Raw genomic sequence first — 19377 nt, 5'->3', positions numbered from 1 at the left:
ATAGCAGTGGTACAACTTGCTATCGCAGACCACTGACTACCTTCACGTACCCTTGTCCATACAGTTCCTTGTGTATCATTACCTCATTATTACCAGTGTTGCTAGTCATAGACTTTCCTGAGCATCTCATCGGCCATCATTTCATGTTCCGTGATCACCCAGCTACCAGAGTACCCTATTACCATCTACATTGCTCTGGTAAGCCTACCATCTGGTGATCCCTGGGTAAAGACTCCTAGTGCCCGTGACAAAATCTCTTCTTGGAGAGATTTGAAACCAGCTGTTGGGAGAAGGCAGCCTTCAAATCTGGGAGAGCTTGAGATGTTTGCTCAAGAAGAGTGGGCCAACCTGCCAGAAGAGACTGCATATGGCCATAGGAAGCGATTGATTCCAGCTGTTTTGACCAAAGGCTGTGATACCACATATTAAGTCTAGGGTGTCAATAATTGTATCAATGCCATTTATTTTCATGTTTCTGATTTAAAGGGATCTATTGTATTAAATTCAGAATTAACAATAAAGGTTCTGAATAGTAACAGAGAATTGTGGAGACCAAATATAGTTGTTCATTTCAACTTATATTTAGAGGAAATTGTGAGGGGTTTTTTTTATATAAAAAAAAAAGTGCAAAGGCGCCAATATTTTTGGCCATGACTTTATACATAAATGTGTGTGTGTATTAGTGAGATAAATAACTTACCTAAAGTAACATTGCTTATGACCTTATGCTTTACTTTTTTCCTTTTAAAGAATGTTGTGATTAAGTTTTCATTTGTATCTTCTATAATTTCACTGAAATGGTTTCCATGTACCTAGTTAAATCTTGTGATAATTCCTATTTATGTAGTTAAGCTGTACAGAAAATTGGATGCTATATGCTACCCTTTGTATTTATTTATTTTTTACATTTTTTTATTTTTGATTTGCTTTCATGTTGTAACTTTTGCCATAGCTGCCACCAGAAGACATAGTAGTTTTCTTTGGGAAGGTGTAACATTGCATTGTTTCCATATAATGCATTTCTCCACTATAAAAATATCAAGGTGTCATACAGTATATACTGCTGTACAGAATTTAGTATAAGCATTTTCTCAATGCTGCCCTCTGGTGGTGAAGGACCTAATGATCAGTAAACTGCTCGAAATTCTTGGGAGAAAAGATGAAACTTGTTGTCTGTAATAAGTGCACTTATCCTCTTCTTTGTTTAACAATAATAATAAACCTTATATTTCTAACATTTCTCTCTGTACTTTGTTCTTTTTTCCTCTCTATTTTCTCTAAATCTTCTTTTTTTTACATGACGCCAGTTTTAGTAGACAATTAGCATAGTGGACAATTAAGCAACACATTATATTAGTTATATTATGTTATATTAGTATATGAATGATGGCAATCTGGAGTCTGCTTTTATCTGGTTATCAATCCAGTGTAGTTTTTTCGCCCCTTATGTGTGCCTCTTTGAATAGAAATTTAAAAAAAATATTTTTAGCCTACTGCAGAAACATTTTTGTTGCAGAATATGCAAAGGAATATATGATTATATATTGGATAATGTACATTGTAGTGTAAATGTTTGCTTTTGAAGTTACCATGTTGTTCCATGATCCTCACAGCAGCAACAGGGTACATTTTTACAGGGTGCGTAATTCTTAGGTGACTTCAGATTTTCAGCACCTTCCTTTTATGTTCAATAATTATAAATGATTACTGAAATGGCTTTATACACACTTGCCCACTTTTTGAGTGTGTAGTAAGAGGCGAGGGTGCCATGAATTGCGTTAAGAAGGCCCCGCCTCTCTCTGCACACTTGCCCACTTTTTGAGTGTGCAGTGAGAGGCGGGTGCCATGAATCGCGTCAAGGAGGCCCCGCCCCCATGATGCAGTGATTCAAAAATTATGCAATTTGCTGTGAATTGCATCTTGAAGGCCCCCAACCTGCCCATTTCAATAGGAAGTGGGCACAATGCGGGAGCATGACCTGCTCTCCTGGGAGACCTACCCGGAATTCAGGAGTCTCCCGGACATTCCTGAGAAAATGGACAAGTATGTGCTTATAGATGTCATATTTGCAGCTGTTATTTGAACACTTTCTAACTGTCCCAAATATTGGTTTTGGCCCATGTCCAGTATATATTTGTAATCTGGGATCCATTTTAATTTGAAGGAGAAACATTGATTTGATTTATTTATGCGCTCGGGCTCTCTTCTTTTTAATCTGTTTACCTGATGTCAGTTTTTCACACCTTAGTTTCTGCTGCAGTTTTCATCTGTCCACAGCTGTTTTGTTGTTTCCCTACATGTTATGTGGGTGGATAAGACGTGCTTATTACAGCTTTATTGAAAAAATATTGATGACTATGTATTAAACAGGTGACATCCACTTTTACATGGTCCTGTAATACATTCTAAAATCAAACACCAGTGTGTAGTTAAGTTTTACTATACTGAAAGCAATACAAATTTTACACTAATAAAGTAAGTATTAAGTTTGTTACCACTCAAATTTGCTACTTTCCGTCACTTGGCTAGTATATACCTGCACTTGTCAAAATATTCTATATTATATACTGTATATAATACATACCAATAAAACAAGACCAATACTGTTCAAATATAGTAATTTCACATATATTTTATTAGCCAGTTATATACTTATTTTCATATTTTATTGATATCTACCATGCTCCCATTTCATACTTCTCCATATCTCCTTAGTACTCCCTGTTTCTCTCAGAAAAGGCTTTGAACTTTTTGTAAAACACTTGGCAGCTAAAGCCCTGACTGGGTGCAGTGTGCACATGTTCTAGTAGGGATAGGATGCTGAAGAACCGGTGGCAACAGGCAGCACAGCCATACCCATTCCCCTCTGGCACCAAAGCTGCACACACTCTAAGGATGTCTTGGCTGCTAATTTCCATCTTGTCCTTGGCAATCGGGATGTTATCACGCTCTTCTTCTACTTTTTGTTTTTTAACTGGTCCATCAGGAGAATTCCTGGGATTCTTATATTTCTGGCGATTCTGTCTTTTATAGCATAACTGAGAAGTGTCAGTTGGAGGAGGGAAGCGTAAGCAGCAACATGAAATATTATGATATTCATTGCTGGAACAGCGTCTGCCTGTAAGATGAATAAGGTTAAGTTTAGCGCAGATCAGTGGGCAATAAAATATATTTCAGCTTAGTTATCCCTTTGCCAACATTGGCAATATCTTTAAAAACACTGATTTCTGGAACACAAGCAGCAAACTTTGTCAATAACAAAATAATATAAGATATTTTAATCTGCTTTATTTGATACATTTCCATTTTCTGAATCCTACAGTAATATATATTTTTAGTGATAATATCTTCAGGATACTGGCCACAACACATGCTGTGATATCCTAGTCTATATTATTGCAGTGTGTGGTCCAAAAAAGACTGTGATCCCAATAATAATAATAATAATAAAATGACAATGGATTGGATCACTATCAGGAATGCTGGTTATTGCAGTCAGATGATGGACACAGGTAACCACTATTGGTCTGTGTAAGCTGTCATCTTCTGATTGCACTAACAGACCCCAGGGCTCCTGGACGTCATCTGGCCTATCGGCTTGCTAGACTAATAAATAATATTACATATGTTATAAAAACAGTAAGTAAATCCTATGATCTTGGGGACACTTAACAGAGGAGAGGTGAGAAACTCTAACCTATAGATTGTAAGTTACTGCTCCTATATGTCCCGTATTACCCAGGCCAGTCTCCTTTTCCACTAGAAATGTTGAACTCATTGCTTATTGTCTGATCATTTAGACTTTTGAAGTTTTGTTTTTTTCCCACCAAACATTATGGTAGCCCCCACCTTTGCCTCTGATCCTTTTAACATTATATATAAAACATAAATGTATGTATATTTAATATAGTTAAGTTTACCTTTGCTTTGATTATTGGCTGTTGATACCACAGGGAAAATGCCACGTTCTTGTTTTGGGATCTCTCTGCTCCAAAACAAAGGTCCCCAATTGGAAAGGAAAGTACAACGAGCCATGTCTACTTGGCTCTGCTCCTCAAATGATAAACAGCCTGTGACTGAACACCGGTGCTTTATCATGTTCCTTAGTGGCACAGCACTATGACATCAAACATTGCATTGTGTCATCATTCATCCGTGTTCTAAATGAGCAGTAACTATGACAATAGTGTCAATTGGTTATAGCTTAAGCAAAACAACACCCTGAACTGTTATTTATCGTTATTTTTATTTAGATTTGTATTTACTAGATTTTACCAAATTAATATATCTTACATATTACATAAATGTAAGTGCAGAAATATGGAATACATCCAGGTTTAAAAGAATACATTAGAAAAGTTAAAATTTTAGATGAGATTGATAGGGCTGCTACAGCCAAAATTGTCATTTTATAAGAAGGTCATCTATATTTTCTGAAATGGCCATCAATTTCTCAAGCAGAAAACTGTATTAACTACTGTTCTTCTGTATAAGGTGGCTTGTTTCCATTTGGAGTAATAGAGATCCTGGTCCCAACAAGAATAAACACTTTTGGTAGGAGCTGGCATGTTTAAATGAGTCAGAGGTACAGCCTGGGAAAGTATAGTCCACAACTTCAGAGCGCTTGGAATTTCCTCTAAACCAGTTTGACTTTAGGTCACAACCACCATATGTGTTTAAAATCTTTAACTTAATCGCAACCACTGATACAAAAGTGAATTAAACCAGGATTCATAATAAGAAGATATGTGGGCATATAATAAACTGTGTGAAAATCAGAAAGCTTGGTTTTTTTGAAGCAGCCATTTACACAAACCTTACCCACATCACAGGGGTCCACCGGGGATCTAATTCCCAAACTAAAAACGGACATGAGACTGTAAGTAAAAGAAAACGTGTGATGGTCAACCTGCCAGTATCATATGGGTCTTTTACAGGGTGTGAGTCGATCCTCAATAGGGCCACCTGAACTTTGTAAAGACTAGAATCTGCTACATATGAGAAGAAAATACTCAATTCTGGGGGGAAAAAAAGATTATATTTCAATGTCCGGAACCCAGAGCTGGTTGTCACTAAATGATTTATTTAAAGTCATCAGGTAAGTTTCCAGGAACCAGTTGGGACTTTACATTCATTCCGTCTATATTTCAAAGACTTATTAAAGTCACAGTAGAGTGGATTTAGTCAAAAAATTGGGGCGTAATTGTATTTAGCTAAAACATCTCATTAATTGAAAACCAACTTGACACACGATAGAGACCCGGGGGTATATTTACTAAACTGCGGGTTTGAAGAAGTGGAGATGTTGCCTATAGCAACCAATCAGATTCCAGCTGTCATTTTGTAGAATGGACTAAATAAATGATAGTTAGAATCTGATTGGTTGCTATAGACAACATCTCTACTTTTTTAAACCTGCAGTTTAGTAAATATACCCACCAATGTGTAGAGGTCAGTGTAACACTGTTTCTGTGAATCACCAAATGTGGACAATTACTCAGCTGTTACAACTGGAAAAAGAGAAGAGCAAGAGAGCGCATGTAGTGTATTGAGTTTAACCAATAAGCTCTATTGCTGCCGATTGTCATACATACTTTAATCAGAAAAAGGATAGGTTTATCTGAAGTAGGACATCTTCTTTTTCCATAATGGTCATATACAACAGTTCTTGAAGCCTCTTGACACCCAAAAAACAAGGCCAAGTGGCCACTAATGTCAAGTAATTCTTTTAATTGACTAAAAACATAAGTAAAAACCTGTACACTGTATAAAATAGCCAAAATTGACTGAAGACTTTTTAGTCTTATTTTAATTATCTAGATAATTATGCATATTTTTAGATGCTCAGAAAAGTCTTTAACCCCTCAACTGTAGATTATAACGTTTAAATTCCTAAATCGATATTAGCATCCTCCTTTTTACCGGTGTCCTTTAATAACAGTGTCTCGTGGTTCCACTAAGATTGCGTCATCCATCTTGCTGAATATCCCACAATTCCCTCTAATTGCGTCAACGTGTTTATATCGACTTCCTGGTCATATTACCCATAACTCACCATTCTCCTGTGACTTTTGCCTTGTTGTACTCAGCTGTGGGGCCAAAAAGTATTTCCTCAGGTAAGGAACTGAACCCCCCCTCTCTGTGATCATGTTGTAATTAAATTATATTGGAAGTCTAAGCTAGTTCAATATGTAATAACCAGGCTTTTAGGTTTGAAAGTCTGTTTTTCACGTTGAGCAGACTGGAAATAGAATTTAAAACCTGTAAGGCTAAATTTATATTTGCCAGGTTTATGTGATATTCACAAAAGAGAGCCATATACAAATAATTTTCACTAAAATGTTTCTTTGAAAAAACATAATATAAAGTTATGGGTTTTGGGTGTTTTTATTACTCTTAGTTAAAATATATATAATTATGGGTTACTGCCATAAACATCTTTATTTAGAAAAGTACAGTTTGTAATTCACTACATGGTTATAATTATGTGTATTATTATTATTTTGTAAATAAGTATAATAAAATAAAATTTGAGATAATATAATAGAAGTATATGGATATAGGTATGAATTCACTCATATTTTTTTAGAGATGGCTACACAGTAAAATGAGGACACTGCTTGTATCCATATGTCCTCCTGCAAATGCAACAGTTAATGCTGCCGTTTTATTTCTAAAATAAGTCTTTTGATTTCAAATGCCTTTTATTTCTCCCTCTTAACATTTGCTGTCCGAGTATTCTAAGTAAGGTAAGACGTCCATGTCTCCCCCTGGTGGTCTTAAGCTGCTGTGGCAATCTGTATTTTTTTCTATTCGTGTCAGCTTCAGAAGCAAAACCCTTCGATGGCTCAGATGTCTTTCACATGTCATCTCCTCTCAGTGATTTTCTCATCCATAAATATATTCTGATGTATGCACGTTTCATTTCCAGTGTAATTGTTGCTATGCTGGAAGCAGTTATAGGCATGTGATGACTGTGATGTGACGTGATAATCTTGCCTGTTTGCTGGATGGTAAAGACACTTTATAGCAAGCAGACCTATGGCCTAAGTCTGAAAACCAGCAGATTGATTGCAAAATGAGGCTTGTCCAAAGTGTCTGTAAATCACTATGTAAATTGTCAGATATGACAGTTGGTCATATTGGAGACATTAATACAATAGGAATGGGCAGTGGGTAATGTGTTTATATGTGGTACCTTTACTTTATACATATTTTAGACGTAAATAAGAGTCCGTCATACAACACACCCTGGTCTTCCTCCAGTTTGGGGATCTCTAACACTTAGATATTTATATTTATTGTACATGTTATATTGAACACTGACTCTTCCTCCTTATCCTCCCATGTCAGAAGGATGCCTTCTGGTGGTCAAGAATCACTTTGACATTAGAGGATATTCACTAATAACACATCTGGGGGGAGAGAGGGTGGATGAGTACTGGAAGTTTAACTATCTCATCACTGTGGACTGTGGTCATTTAATAATCCATAAAGGCCAGAATGTTTCTCACACTTATATCCACTAAAAGCCACAAGGATGAGTCATATAGCTTGTAAGCGGTCATAGCATCTCAACCTGCGCCAATTCTCAGTCTATGAAATGTATAACTAATGATGATGTAAGCTTTTGGTACCTGCATATCTTTCACCGTGGGCACATTAATGCGCATCCACGTTCATTTTTTTTTCTCTTTTTATTCAATTCTTAATACTATCTTTATTTTACAGTTGACCAAAGCATGTTCCAGAACTCAAATGCAGCACAAATGCCAAAGCCACAGTTAAGCTGTTCACTCACTCAGTTGACGAAGCCTACACAGAGCAACTCGGATCTGCCAGGGGTCAGCATTTTGGCAGGTAGCACTCAGCACTTGAAGAACCTGGGAAAAGCAGTTGGAGCCAAGGTGAATGATTTCTTACGTAGAAGAGACGCCGACCGAGGGGACATCGGTCTCACAGAAGTCAACAAGACTGTCGCATCTGCGCTTTGCAGTAAAGAGCGGACGCTAAGTCTTAACGAGGAAGAAATGTGAGTCTTTCTTCTAAGGTCTTTAGATTTTATTAGGATTTTTCCCCATAAAGTTTAACTCCAGACCATGTAAACAACTAGATGGTTGTGAATACATCCTGGAAGGTGTTAGCAGTTTTTTAAAATAGAGAATAGTACGGTATACATATTTGAAAAAACTACATTTTGCAGGTTTGCATACTCAGGATAGTAAGATATAGAAACTAACACGCTTAACGAGTTTAAAATCATTCTACATCTGGGGGTAAATGTATCAAGCTGAGAGTTTTCCGGCGGGTTTGAAAAGTGGAAATGTTGCCTGTAGCAACCAATCAGATTCTAGCTGTCATTTTGTAGAATGTACTAAATAAATGATAGCTAGACTCTGATTGGTTTTTCAACCCGCCTTAAAACTCTCAGCTTAATACATTTATCCCCTGGTCTTACATATATCACAAATATCTACCCATATTGAACTAAGAAGAAAATGTAGCTAAAGGGACAGGTATTAAATATTCAAATTTATGTTGAAAAAAATCTGAACTATCATTTTAGGATTTTGGAACTATCATATCTAAGGATTTCAACCATAGCTATCTCTAAAACTACATATTATCTACAGATCCTTTTCCACCTTCCTCTGATAAGATGTCCAGAAATGATCTACCTTATAAGTACTCTTAAGTGTGTGCACTCAAGGACATTCACAGAGGGATATTTGGTGCCTAGAGGGGGTGTACCTAGCACCGTCCAGGAGGTGTATCTGGTACTATTTTCATGTAATCAATCATCCCTCTAATCATTATGTCCCCCCAATCTCCCCCATATCGCCGTATCCCACATCAGTACCACCTAACTTACTTATGACCTGGCCAGACTGCTTCCACTTTCTTCTCCTGCTTTCGCTGCACATGTACTGCAATTTATTTTAAAAAAATAAAAAGGGAACATCACAGTTTCATTTCACTCTGAGTAGATTTGAATTTTGGAACACTAGAAGGCTAGGCACAGCATTCTAAGGCTTCAAACTTTTAGGGGTATTAGCAGTCACATAGCACTGAGCTTATTAAGCACCTTGCTGCGTCCCACTAACGCCGCACTGTTCCTTGCTGATGCTGTGTGCAGCACATTTCATTACGTCCTCAGTTCATATTGTGCAACAGAGTAGTGGCCCCAGTTCATATTATACTATTTTTAACACTACTACATTGCATGGAAACGGTTCTGAAATTGGAAACCATTGTTATACCCACTCACGTAGATGCTCATGTTGCCTTTCTCCAAATGCTGCTGGCTCCATTTACTTGCTTCTACTGCAAGTGAAAGCATTGGGTAAGCCTGGATATCATCCAATGAAGCCCCAAGTAAAAATGTTACTAACAACTGCATATCAAATGCGTTGCAACACAAAGCCCATGGGTATGAAACATCAATGCAAAACAAACGCCCATGGGTAAAACAGTTTTTTACTTATACACAATCCTCTACACCTTTCTTATTCTTCCTAAACATCAATATTTTTCCAAATTCACTGCCCAGTTAGAACTTTCATCCTGCCACATCTGTTATACCCTCTATAAGTTAATTTTCTACCAGCACCATCAATTCTACTTTATATAGTATGTTTGGAAGACTCCTGACATTTGTTAGTTTATGTTTGTTGCTACTTTAAATTTTGCACACCTTTTTTTTATTTCGGGCCATATATTTTACTTTTTATTTCTGTCATTAGTACCAATATTTAACCGGGCCTTTTGTGTTTTATTCAACTTTTTGCGAAAATGTATCAACTCTATCCACAATATGCTGAGCCTGAGCACCCCTTTCCTGGGATACTTCAAACTGTAGGGCATTCACATTCTAGGCGACATTATTACCTTGGCCTCCTAATAATGAAATCTCCCTGCACCTGTCTTCCTTCACTATACTGCTTTGTCCATCTTTACTAGAGCAGTCATTCCCCTGGTTGCCTATCCTTCCTCCATCTAACCCTGCCCTCCTCTAATTTCTCTTCACTATCCCTCTACACTTACTTTACTTTAATTCCCCCCTCACTCTTCCTCCCTCTGGCCTACTCACTTTCATCTCTTTTCTTAGAGTTCTTGTCCCCTCACTCTATCTGTTTATCTCTGCCCCCAGCTCCCCCACTCTTTTCTCCTTTTTGTGGCTCGACTCCTGCCGCTGTCTCTTCCCTTCTCCCTTGCCTTTATATCTCCACCCTTGTCCGATCATGTTAGTGGTACCCACTCTTGTGGGCTCAGGCTCAGCCTCCTTTCTTCACTCCGCACCTCCCTCTCTTCTCTCCCTTCCCACTCTGTGCACTGATAGTCAATTTTACCTCTTTGCCTTTGCACCTGCTCACTGCTTAGTTTGTCATTTTGTATTGTTTGCACCTGATTTGCACTTTTTACTTATTGCTCTTTATAATGCCTGAATGCTGTGTACTGTTACCTTGTACTGTTGTCCCATGCTCTATGTATGGCGCTGAGGACCCTTTGTGGCGCCTCATAAATAACAATAATAATAAATAATAATGCCACACAGTAGTGCCCCTCCCAGTTTATATTATGTGTTAAAATATCCTATGTGTTCCGCCCTAATAATGATATAATGCCTTCGATCTTATTAATAACTAATCTCATTAAATATCGGGATAAAATGGAATTTGCTACTTTTTCGCTATTTTAGTCACGTTGAATAACATGCATCCGTGACATCTCAGATGTATTTTAGAGGCATTATTTTACACAACCTTTTTAAACATTTGCCTTGTACCACGTCAACCATAAACAAGGAATCCCAGTTGTTATACTTGCGCATCCCAACTTGAAATCCATAAGAGCAACTTACGCGATTCGTTTATTACATATCTATTGACCTCCATGTCAGATAGCCCACCATTATGTGTTAATCGCTAAATAAATACCTATCATTCACTTCACTATACTGCATTATCTATATGAACATATTATCTATTCATCCTTTCCCTCGGATATCTACACATACAAAACAGACAGAAAGGTAAAAATCTTTTACTTTACAAAGATAACTTTGAGATCAAATATACAGTACATAAAATGCTTCCATACAATACAGATAATACATTGTAGTTTCAGTATATATTATGTTAACACAGATTTTACTAGATTACTTCAGAAGTGAGTTTATAATATCCTATTCTGTTGTTTTAGCCTTACTTCAGCAATCCTCATTTTTGTGCTTAAATTCATGGATTCCTTTATTTGTGTTTATATATATATATATATATATATATATATAATATATTTATGTATGTACTAGTGTGTATGCTGTAAAACAGAAGTGTATGTGAGTGTATTATCAGTATTTTCTCTTTGTGATAATGCATGTTTAAATGTAAAAAGAGAAAGGATGTGTTTAAGTGGGAGATGAAGAAAGATTAAATGAGAGAGAGAGACAGTGTGAGATAACAATCGTGTGTGTGTGTTTAAATAGGAAGCATTTATGTATGTGTGCAAAGAGGATCTGTTTAAGTGGGAGATAGATGAGTATACATCATCATCATCATTCATTTTTATAGCGCCACTGATTCCGCAGCGCTGTACAGAGAACTCATTCACATCAGTCCCTGCCCTATTGGAGCTTACAGTCTAAATTCCCTAACATACACACACACAGACTAGGGTCAAGTTTGTTAGCAGCCAATTAACCTACCAGTATGTTTTTGGAGTGTGGGTGGAAACCAGAGCACCTGGAGGAAACCCACGCAAACACGGGGAGAACATACAAACTCCTCACAGATAAGGCCATGGTCAGGAATTGAACTCATGACCCCAGTGCTGTGAGGCAGAAGTGCTACCACTTAGCCACATGCACATCATGCATGTGTGTAATAAAGATAAATGTCTGTATGCATTTGTGTGTAAGTAAGAGGATGTGTATAAGGAGAGCAATTGTATGTAAGAAATGTGTTCAGGCCAAAAGGATAATACAGGTCAAGCATAGAGAGAGAGAAGTGGGGGGGAAGGAAGCTAGAGTGCATTGTAGTGTAGATAGTAAGCCTTCCTGAGATGAGGGAAGGAATTAGCCTTTGTAGCTTGTGTGCTTAATATATATTAGGAAAGTTAATAGAAATAGATGGAATACATGCAAGCAGCGTTACATATATTAGAAAAGTTAATAGAAATAGATGGAATACATGCAAGCAGAGTATATAAGATGCAGGCAGATACAGAGAGATAATAGCATTAATAAGAAGTTAAAAGTTAACAGAAATGCAGACAGAATAACAGATAGGGTATAAGATTAAGAATGTTAGGTAATAAAGAGAAAGTTATTGCAGGGTAAACTCACAGTGGAATGTTGCAGTGTGTGTCCAATAGGATCCATGTGGGAGAGCTGTAATGTAACAAACAGAGTTTATCCTGCTTCAGGAGTTTTTAAACCTTTACCCAGAATGCATTGCTTCAGGTGGGGGGTGGTGACCTTTACCACACCCCCACAACTGGACACTAAACGATGAGTCACTATTCTGTGCTTAGCTGTACTTCCTGTCTAATTGAGCACATTTTTCTTTGTTTGTATCTAACTCCCTGTGGAGTCCTAGATTTCTTTGTTTAAAATGCTCCCTGACAAATGCCACATGTAATTCTGTGTTTGATATTCTCTGCGTTTAGCCAGTTCTTATCTTAATCTGTGCATAAGTTCGGTGCGTGCAAACAGCAGTGGAGCGCCAGTGGCCATTATGCGTGGCTTAAGTTCCGCCCACACCGATGGCATCATAACAGGCGCATATAGGAGCTCCTTCACATCTTGCCACCCAGTTGTGTCCCCAATTTCATATAGACACACACATTATGGTGAATCACATATATTAATAGAACATATGTAGGAGGTAGGCAGGATTTCCCTATGTGCAACTCGCCTCTGCACACTGAGTCCAGACCGCTTCAGTTCCGCAAAAGAACATGGGAGGAGCTTGGAATTTGCAGCAGCTCTGTATTCACCATCTTAATATTTTTTGTGGCCGCATGAGAGAAGAAGCCGTATCGCTTCTCACTCAGCACTGCAGCGTGGATAACCAATGCCCCTGGGCTCTCTCTTCCAGTGTCTCGCTCTCTCCCCATGTCTCGCTCTCTCCCCGTGTTTCGCGCTCTCTCTCTCCTTGTACTCAGTCTTAGGATTGAAAGCAAGCTTATAATTATTAGGTGCCTAATTACTGTATTGAAATAATAATTTAATTTACAAGATGGTCACCCATCTTACACATTATTATTGAGATATTTAACTGCCAGAGACAGTCTACTCCAGAAATTCCTTTTTCAGAAAACATTTCTGTTGAGCTACAACCTGTCAGAAGCCTGGTTTTATCATGGACAGGAGACATTAATCAGAAACAATGTGTGTAGATAAAACATTTGGTTTAAAATAATATACATTTGACACATGTCACTATTACAGAATGATGCAACATTTAGTTATACATTTACATTATTTAGAATGTGCTGTCTTGTACTTATGCACTACTACATTTATTTCACAGTTTTTTTGGGTTACAAACCCAGTTTAGCGAAGTGACCAGGAGCACTTTGCAGTATAAAAGATCCAAGAAAATGAAATTAATTCAATCTATTAGTCATAACCAGTAGCCATTATATTCCAGGTTGTTCAGCAGACTGGGCTTTCTTTAGTTGCCCGGAAGCTAGTTTAGCTATTTTTCTTTGAGGGATTAACTGTTTACTAAACATTGTAACTATAATTGGAGTTTTTAGAACCATATATATTTAACTCTGTGGGGCATATTCAATTGTCGGCGAAAACGCAGAAAATCTCGCGGCGCGCGCACTATTACCGTTATTGCGGTAATAGTGCACGAAAAAAACGTTATTACGCTAGATGAAAACCAGCTTACTATTGTCGTAATAACGGTAATAGTTTTTATGCAGCGGGATATTCTAACAATTGAATATGCCCATTTGAATGCAATCTTCTGAGATTCTATGACACATGATTTTGTTTTACCTTTTGTAGGTCAAAATTTGAAAGTTTCCCTCGAATTGAACCACCTCCACCAGTGGTAAAGAAACGCATCTCCCGAGCTCTTAAGACAACCCAAGATATGATGATCTCTCCCAACCCTGTATTGAGTGGTCCAGAAAAGCAAGTCATTTCTCCCGAAGCTAGCTTGGATTTGACAAATGATACCGCTGCTGAAATTGCTCTTGAAGAGAATGAATTAGAACCGTCCAAATGCCTAGTAGGTTCATTGACCAATGGGAAAGCAGAGGCTCACATCTCGGAGCATGCAGAAAACCAAACAGAAGTCTTTTCTGAGCTCTCTCTCTCAGTCCCTGACATTATTCACAAGGAGGTGTCAGACACCAATTTCAGGGAGACTGCTCACTACCCCGACAAAAAAGTGGTCTGCCTCAGCCAGGAGGACCTAATAGAAGGGGAAGCCAATAATTCTGACTGGAGTTCATGGCCAAGAAACTCTACCTTAGATAATGAGGGTCCACATCCTGACCTTTTATCCTTCGAATAGAACTCTTTTCTGGTAAAACAGACTGACTCATCACTGGAGCCTATAATTAAAGCTGGTCAGTATGACCTGCGCTGTCCAAAATGTTGTATAGAGAATGTAATTAATCATGTCAACCTGTTTTGTTTTGCTTTTCAACCACATTACTGGAATGCATTATATGCATATTGCTATTCTTTAGACTGCTCATCTTTAATTGTCCTGCATATTGTTAGTTATCCATGTGTTACAGTGGTGATGGGCAGCCATTTTGAACTACATCTATCATCACGTTCATGATCGTTTTCCGTGTTTGTTAGTTAAACATAGTCTGTGACAAGTTGGATATGTAGACTTCTGTTGGACACTATCTAAAACCTCAAACAGTTCAGGTCCAAAAACCAAGTTGGTCTTTCTACTGTTGCCACAGCTTTTAAATGTATTTTGTGTTTTCTGTTGCACCTCTCAACAACTTTGCATCATCTCAACCACTTTGGGGTGCATAGTGGTAACCAAATCTATTGTTGGGAAATGCCTTTGTTTTAGATGAAACTTTTATATCTATTAAATGTGTCTCAAGACCAGGACAACTTTTATCGGGCACTTGAGACAACATTTCAAAATAATTTCAAAAAAGGGTCTATTAAAATTTCAGATTTTGCAAATATTGTGTATTTGTGCCCCAAAATGAAAAGTTGTCAGTTATCTGGGCACTGTAACATTATTGAATAATTATAGCTAATATTTGATAATGTGAAGTGCATTGTATTTATGAACTATTTCAGTTTAATTTAATTTTATTTTTCTGTGGTATCTTTGCCTCCCAATGATATTTTAAGGACTTTAAAGGTCTCTAGTGATATCTAAACATAAAAAAAAAATATAATGGACAATTTAATCCTACAAACCTATTTGTAACATTCCAAAACAAGCTGTATATCTAATAATGCTGGAAGAGTACAGGGAGAACTAAATATATTTGAGGTAAGGCTGTGATTATGGAGGAAGCCTAATTTATATGCATGACAGACGTCTTTTCTATAAATGTAAAGGGATATAACCTCAGAAATGTTCTTTCTATAAATGTGCCTTGCAGGATATGCTAAGACTTAGCTGGTTACTTCTGTGAAGGCTGTGAGAATATAGGGATCTGTGCCTGTCACCTCTTTCCTGAGGTGATATATTTGGAGCTTTTAGTAACAGACCGTACCCCCAACTACATCATTCCCCACCCCCAGTGATGTCAGACATATTCCTGCTGCACCCCAAGCAGTTGTATTGGATACTGACAGCAATGCTGTGGGAGATGTAAGGTGGACTAATGTAAATTATAAGTATAGTTCCATGGCATATACTGATTATAAAGCAACTAGGTGGAACGCCAACCGTGGAAACTGCATAATTTTGGTGATAGTTCTAGTAGGTCTGCAGAACACACTATTCAGTACAGACCCAGAACAAGAATATTTTAATGCATTCATCCCTTAATATTAATATTATATTTGACAAAATTAATTGGGCTCAGAGTGCCTTCAATGAAGGACCGCAGTCTAGTCTTGTGCATCCTAGCATGACGGATGTCGTAGAACAACATGTTGCACTTTGCTATGTGTTACCGGCACATACAGTTTCAGATATCTTATGGTTAGCATCTGAATGATCCAATGTGCCTTTTCATGCTATAGCAACTTGTATTTTATGTTTTATAACTCTTTTAAGAAAAAACAAGATATGCAAGAAAATGTATATATCACACACTAAGTACATTAAATGCAGAATGAACTATGGGATGTCTATATCCCCATTGTGTATATAATCCACTGCATTTGATGATTTATTTAACTATTTCTTCTTGGTTACTTTAAACAAGTATTCTGCCATTCCATAATAATTATAGTTACAGGAGACTACAGGTGATATTTATCTGGACATAGCAAATGGTAAGACAGCACAATGTTCTCTGAGTGAAATGAAGTTCATGGAAGTTGAACAGCAGACATGCTATCAGGTTCATGTAGTTTGTCCAATTAAAGTTCCTGATTGCTGGAATTGCCTTTCAGTATTGCCTTATGCATATGACAAAAATGTTTTAATAATATTCCATGACACATACTTCTGCGAGAAGCACATTCCAAGCAAAACATTACTCCAAAGCGTTCCTCCCTTCCCACATTGCAAAATCATTATGAGGGGCCAGTAAGTGATGTCATTTTAAACACCAAACTCTATTAGCTTCTATGGGGAGACTTGTCATCTCCTCCAAGCATTTTATTTTCTTCTATATCTCTTGATTTCTGATTGACTGAGCACTGAACACAAGAGCAGTAAGTACTGTAGCTAACTGCAGGGATAGTCTACTTACAGGATTGAAGCTGTTGGGGAACTACATATCCAGTGATACTAGGTTAGGCCCTGTGTTGCCAAGTCTGTGCCCTGTAGCAGCTTTAGTGCTGGGTTCTTCATCCCTGTCCTATAGTGATTCATGTATAATTACACTCATGCTTTAGAACAGGGAGGATTTCTCTGACATTATTTATAGTGGTTGTTGTCATCATAGGAAAATGTTATCCAATGTCATGATTTGTCAGTGAAAAATTGTACATCTTTAATCTACAGTGCAAATACGAAACAATACTAATTAGATCTCTTTTACTCCAAAGACTCTATTATAATGTACCTATGTTGCCACGGTGCACGGTTGGAAGCATCTTTAATGAGATGAGTAAAATGGGCTACAGTAGTAATGTCAAACTCTAATGGAGTTACTTAAACCTGGTGAGGAAAAGTTAGTTCTAATGAGGACCACACACACTGGACCTTAGTTACGAAATGCGCTAGCATTCCTCAATGTACTTTCTGCTTTCGGGAGATGCCTCCACAAATTAGAAGGGCACCTAGGTTGAAAAATCTGAAGATGTGTCGCATGAAAATAGAACCTCCTGTTACTTCACAACCACCCGTTTCATTGAATAAAACCTCTTTGGGGGAAATCTAGACACCATCATCATCATCACCATTTATTTATATAGCGCCAATAATTCCGCAGCGCTGTACAGAGAACTCACTCACATCAGTCCCTACCCCATTGGAGCTTACAGTCTAAATTCCCTAACATACACACAGACACACACACACACACACACACACACACACAGACTAGGGTCAATTTTGTTAGCAGCCAATTAACCTACCAGTATGTTTTTGGAGTGTGGGAGGAAACCGGAGCACCCGGAAGAAACCCACGCAAACACGGGAAGAACATACAAACTCCTCACAGATAAGGCCATAAGGAATTGAACTCATGACCCCAGTGCTGTAAAGCAGAAGTGCTAACCACTACGTCACTGTGCTGCCACACAATCGCGCATGCCTGGCCACATAGCACAAACAAAAGGAACTTTAACTGTGCCACAGCTATTTTGCTCTTGGAAATGAAGTCCATTCTTGTAAAAAAAAAATGATTCATTCATCCTTTATGTTTTAGAAAACAGATAGATATTTAGTGACTATTAGTAATGATTATAAGTCGTTGGCTTCATTTTAACCCCAGTTGTACATATCACCACTAGAGAACATGAGAATTACAACTTCCACTGCTAAATTGTGTAATATTATTGTAAAATGTCATATAGAACAGTTTATGTGTAAACTTAACTGAAACTCAGAGCAGCAGCCAATGGCCATACACAGCCTTCAAAACTCCACCTTTTATCCCTGGTTTACATAATCATAACAGAGAACAGCTGTGTATGCAAAATGTACTGATACCTACTTGCAGTAAATGTGTAAATACAATGTTTTTTTATAATGTGTTATAAACTATAACTAAGCAAGGTCACTTTTTTATTACATTGTAGACTTGCAACAATCACTTCCCAAGAAAACAAAATATGGTTCAACATCTTCTAATTCATTGTTTATTCCCGATTATTCCAGGGATTTGGCTTCGTCCTTACCACTTTCCCTAAATAATGCCCTACTTTTTCAGCATAATACCCAGCATTTTGGCAGGGTTAAATCTACCACTGGACGCATAGCACATTGGCAGGGCCAGGTGACAAGGAATATATTTGTGGAAAACTGATATATGGAGGGTTTTAATCTGTACAAATGTATTTTGTCCTGTTTCTCAAAGTTACAATGTAATTTTGTGTATCTATTGATTTGAAACTAGAAAGTACATGCTCATTTTATGTGTGTGCGTGTATATATATATATATATATATATATATATATATATATATATATATATATATACATATACATATATATATATATATATATATATATATATATATATATATATATATATATATATATATATATATTATTATCTGTGAAACATTTCTGGTATTGTGACCGAAAAAGAGATCAGTCAATTTTGCACTCATCTTTAGCAATATATTAAAGAAGATATTATAAGCTATGTAGCTAATTTCTAATGCACACAAAAATGGGAAATGCTGGTTCCATATGTTACAATACATTTTATGCTGCACCAAAGTTTCCCCCATCTGACCAGGATCTACACTGAATAAAAACAAATTCAATCAGTGTCCATATCATTACTGATGTGCTTTTTTTTTTTTTTTTTTAAATCTTTATTCATGAACATTTTAAGAAACAAACAACCACACATGTAGATATTGTAATGTAACATGATTGCAATATTTTGTTTCATATTTGGGCACATTAGGCAATTTACAAATACAGCAATCGGTAAAAGAACAGTGTCAATAACATTCAATAGCCAGATATGCTTAAAGCATACTTGCAAACTTTTCCTTATTGGCTTCAGGGAGATCTCAGGGAGGTGGGCGTGTTGGGGTGGGGCTTTACGAATTGCATTATTTTAGCCCTGCCCCCT

At 37.3% G+C, this 19377-nt stretch overlaps 1 protein-coding gene across 3 annotated transcripts in view; it reads left to right on the top strand.

Moving 5' to 3' along the window:
- The window catches only part of NOS1AP (nitric oxide synthase 1 adaptor protein), a 79891-nt gene extending 64586 nt beyond the window's left edge, over positions 1 to 15305 (top strand). For all 3 annotated transcript variants that reach the window (XM_075182500.1, XM_075182502.1, XM_075182501.1), the window contains 2 exons: positions 7732 to 8032; positions 14021 to 15305. In XM_075182500.1, the coding sequence (XP_075038601.1) occupies positions 7732 to 8032; positions 14021 to 14534 (815 nt within the window). In that variant the 3' untranslated portion in view covers positions 14535 to 15305. The remainder of the gene's footprint in view (positions 1 to 7731; positions 8033 to 14020) is intronic.
- The last annotated feature ends 4072 nt before the right edge of the window (positions 15306 to 19377 follow it).

This window comes from Mixophyes fleayi, chromosome 8 (genome assembly GCF_038048845.1).
Source record: "Mixophyes fleayi isolate aMixFle1 chromosome 8, aMixFle1.hap1, whole genome shotgun sequence".
NCBI lineage: Eukaryota > Metazoa > Chordata > Amphibia > Anura > Limnodynastidae > Mixophyes > Mixophyes fleayi.
Note: the sequence above shows the minus strand (reverse complement) of the source record. Positions and strands in the feature narration are given on the sequence as shown.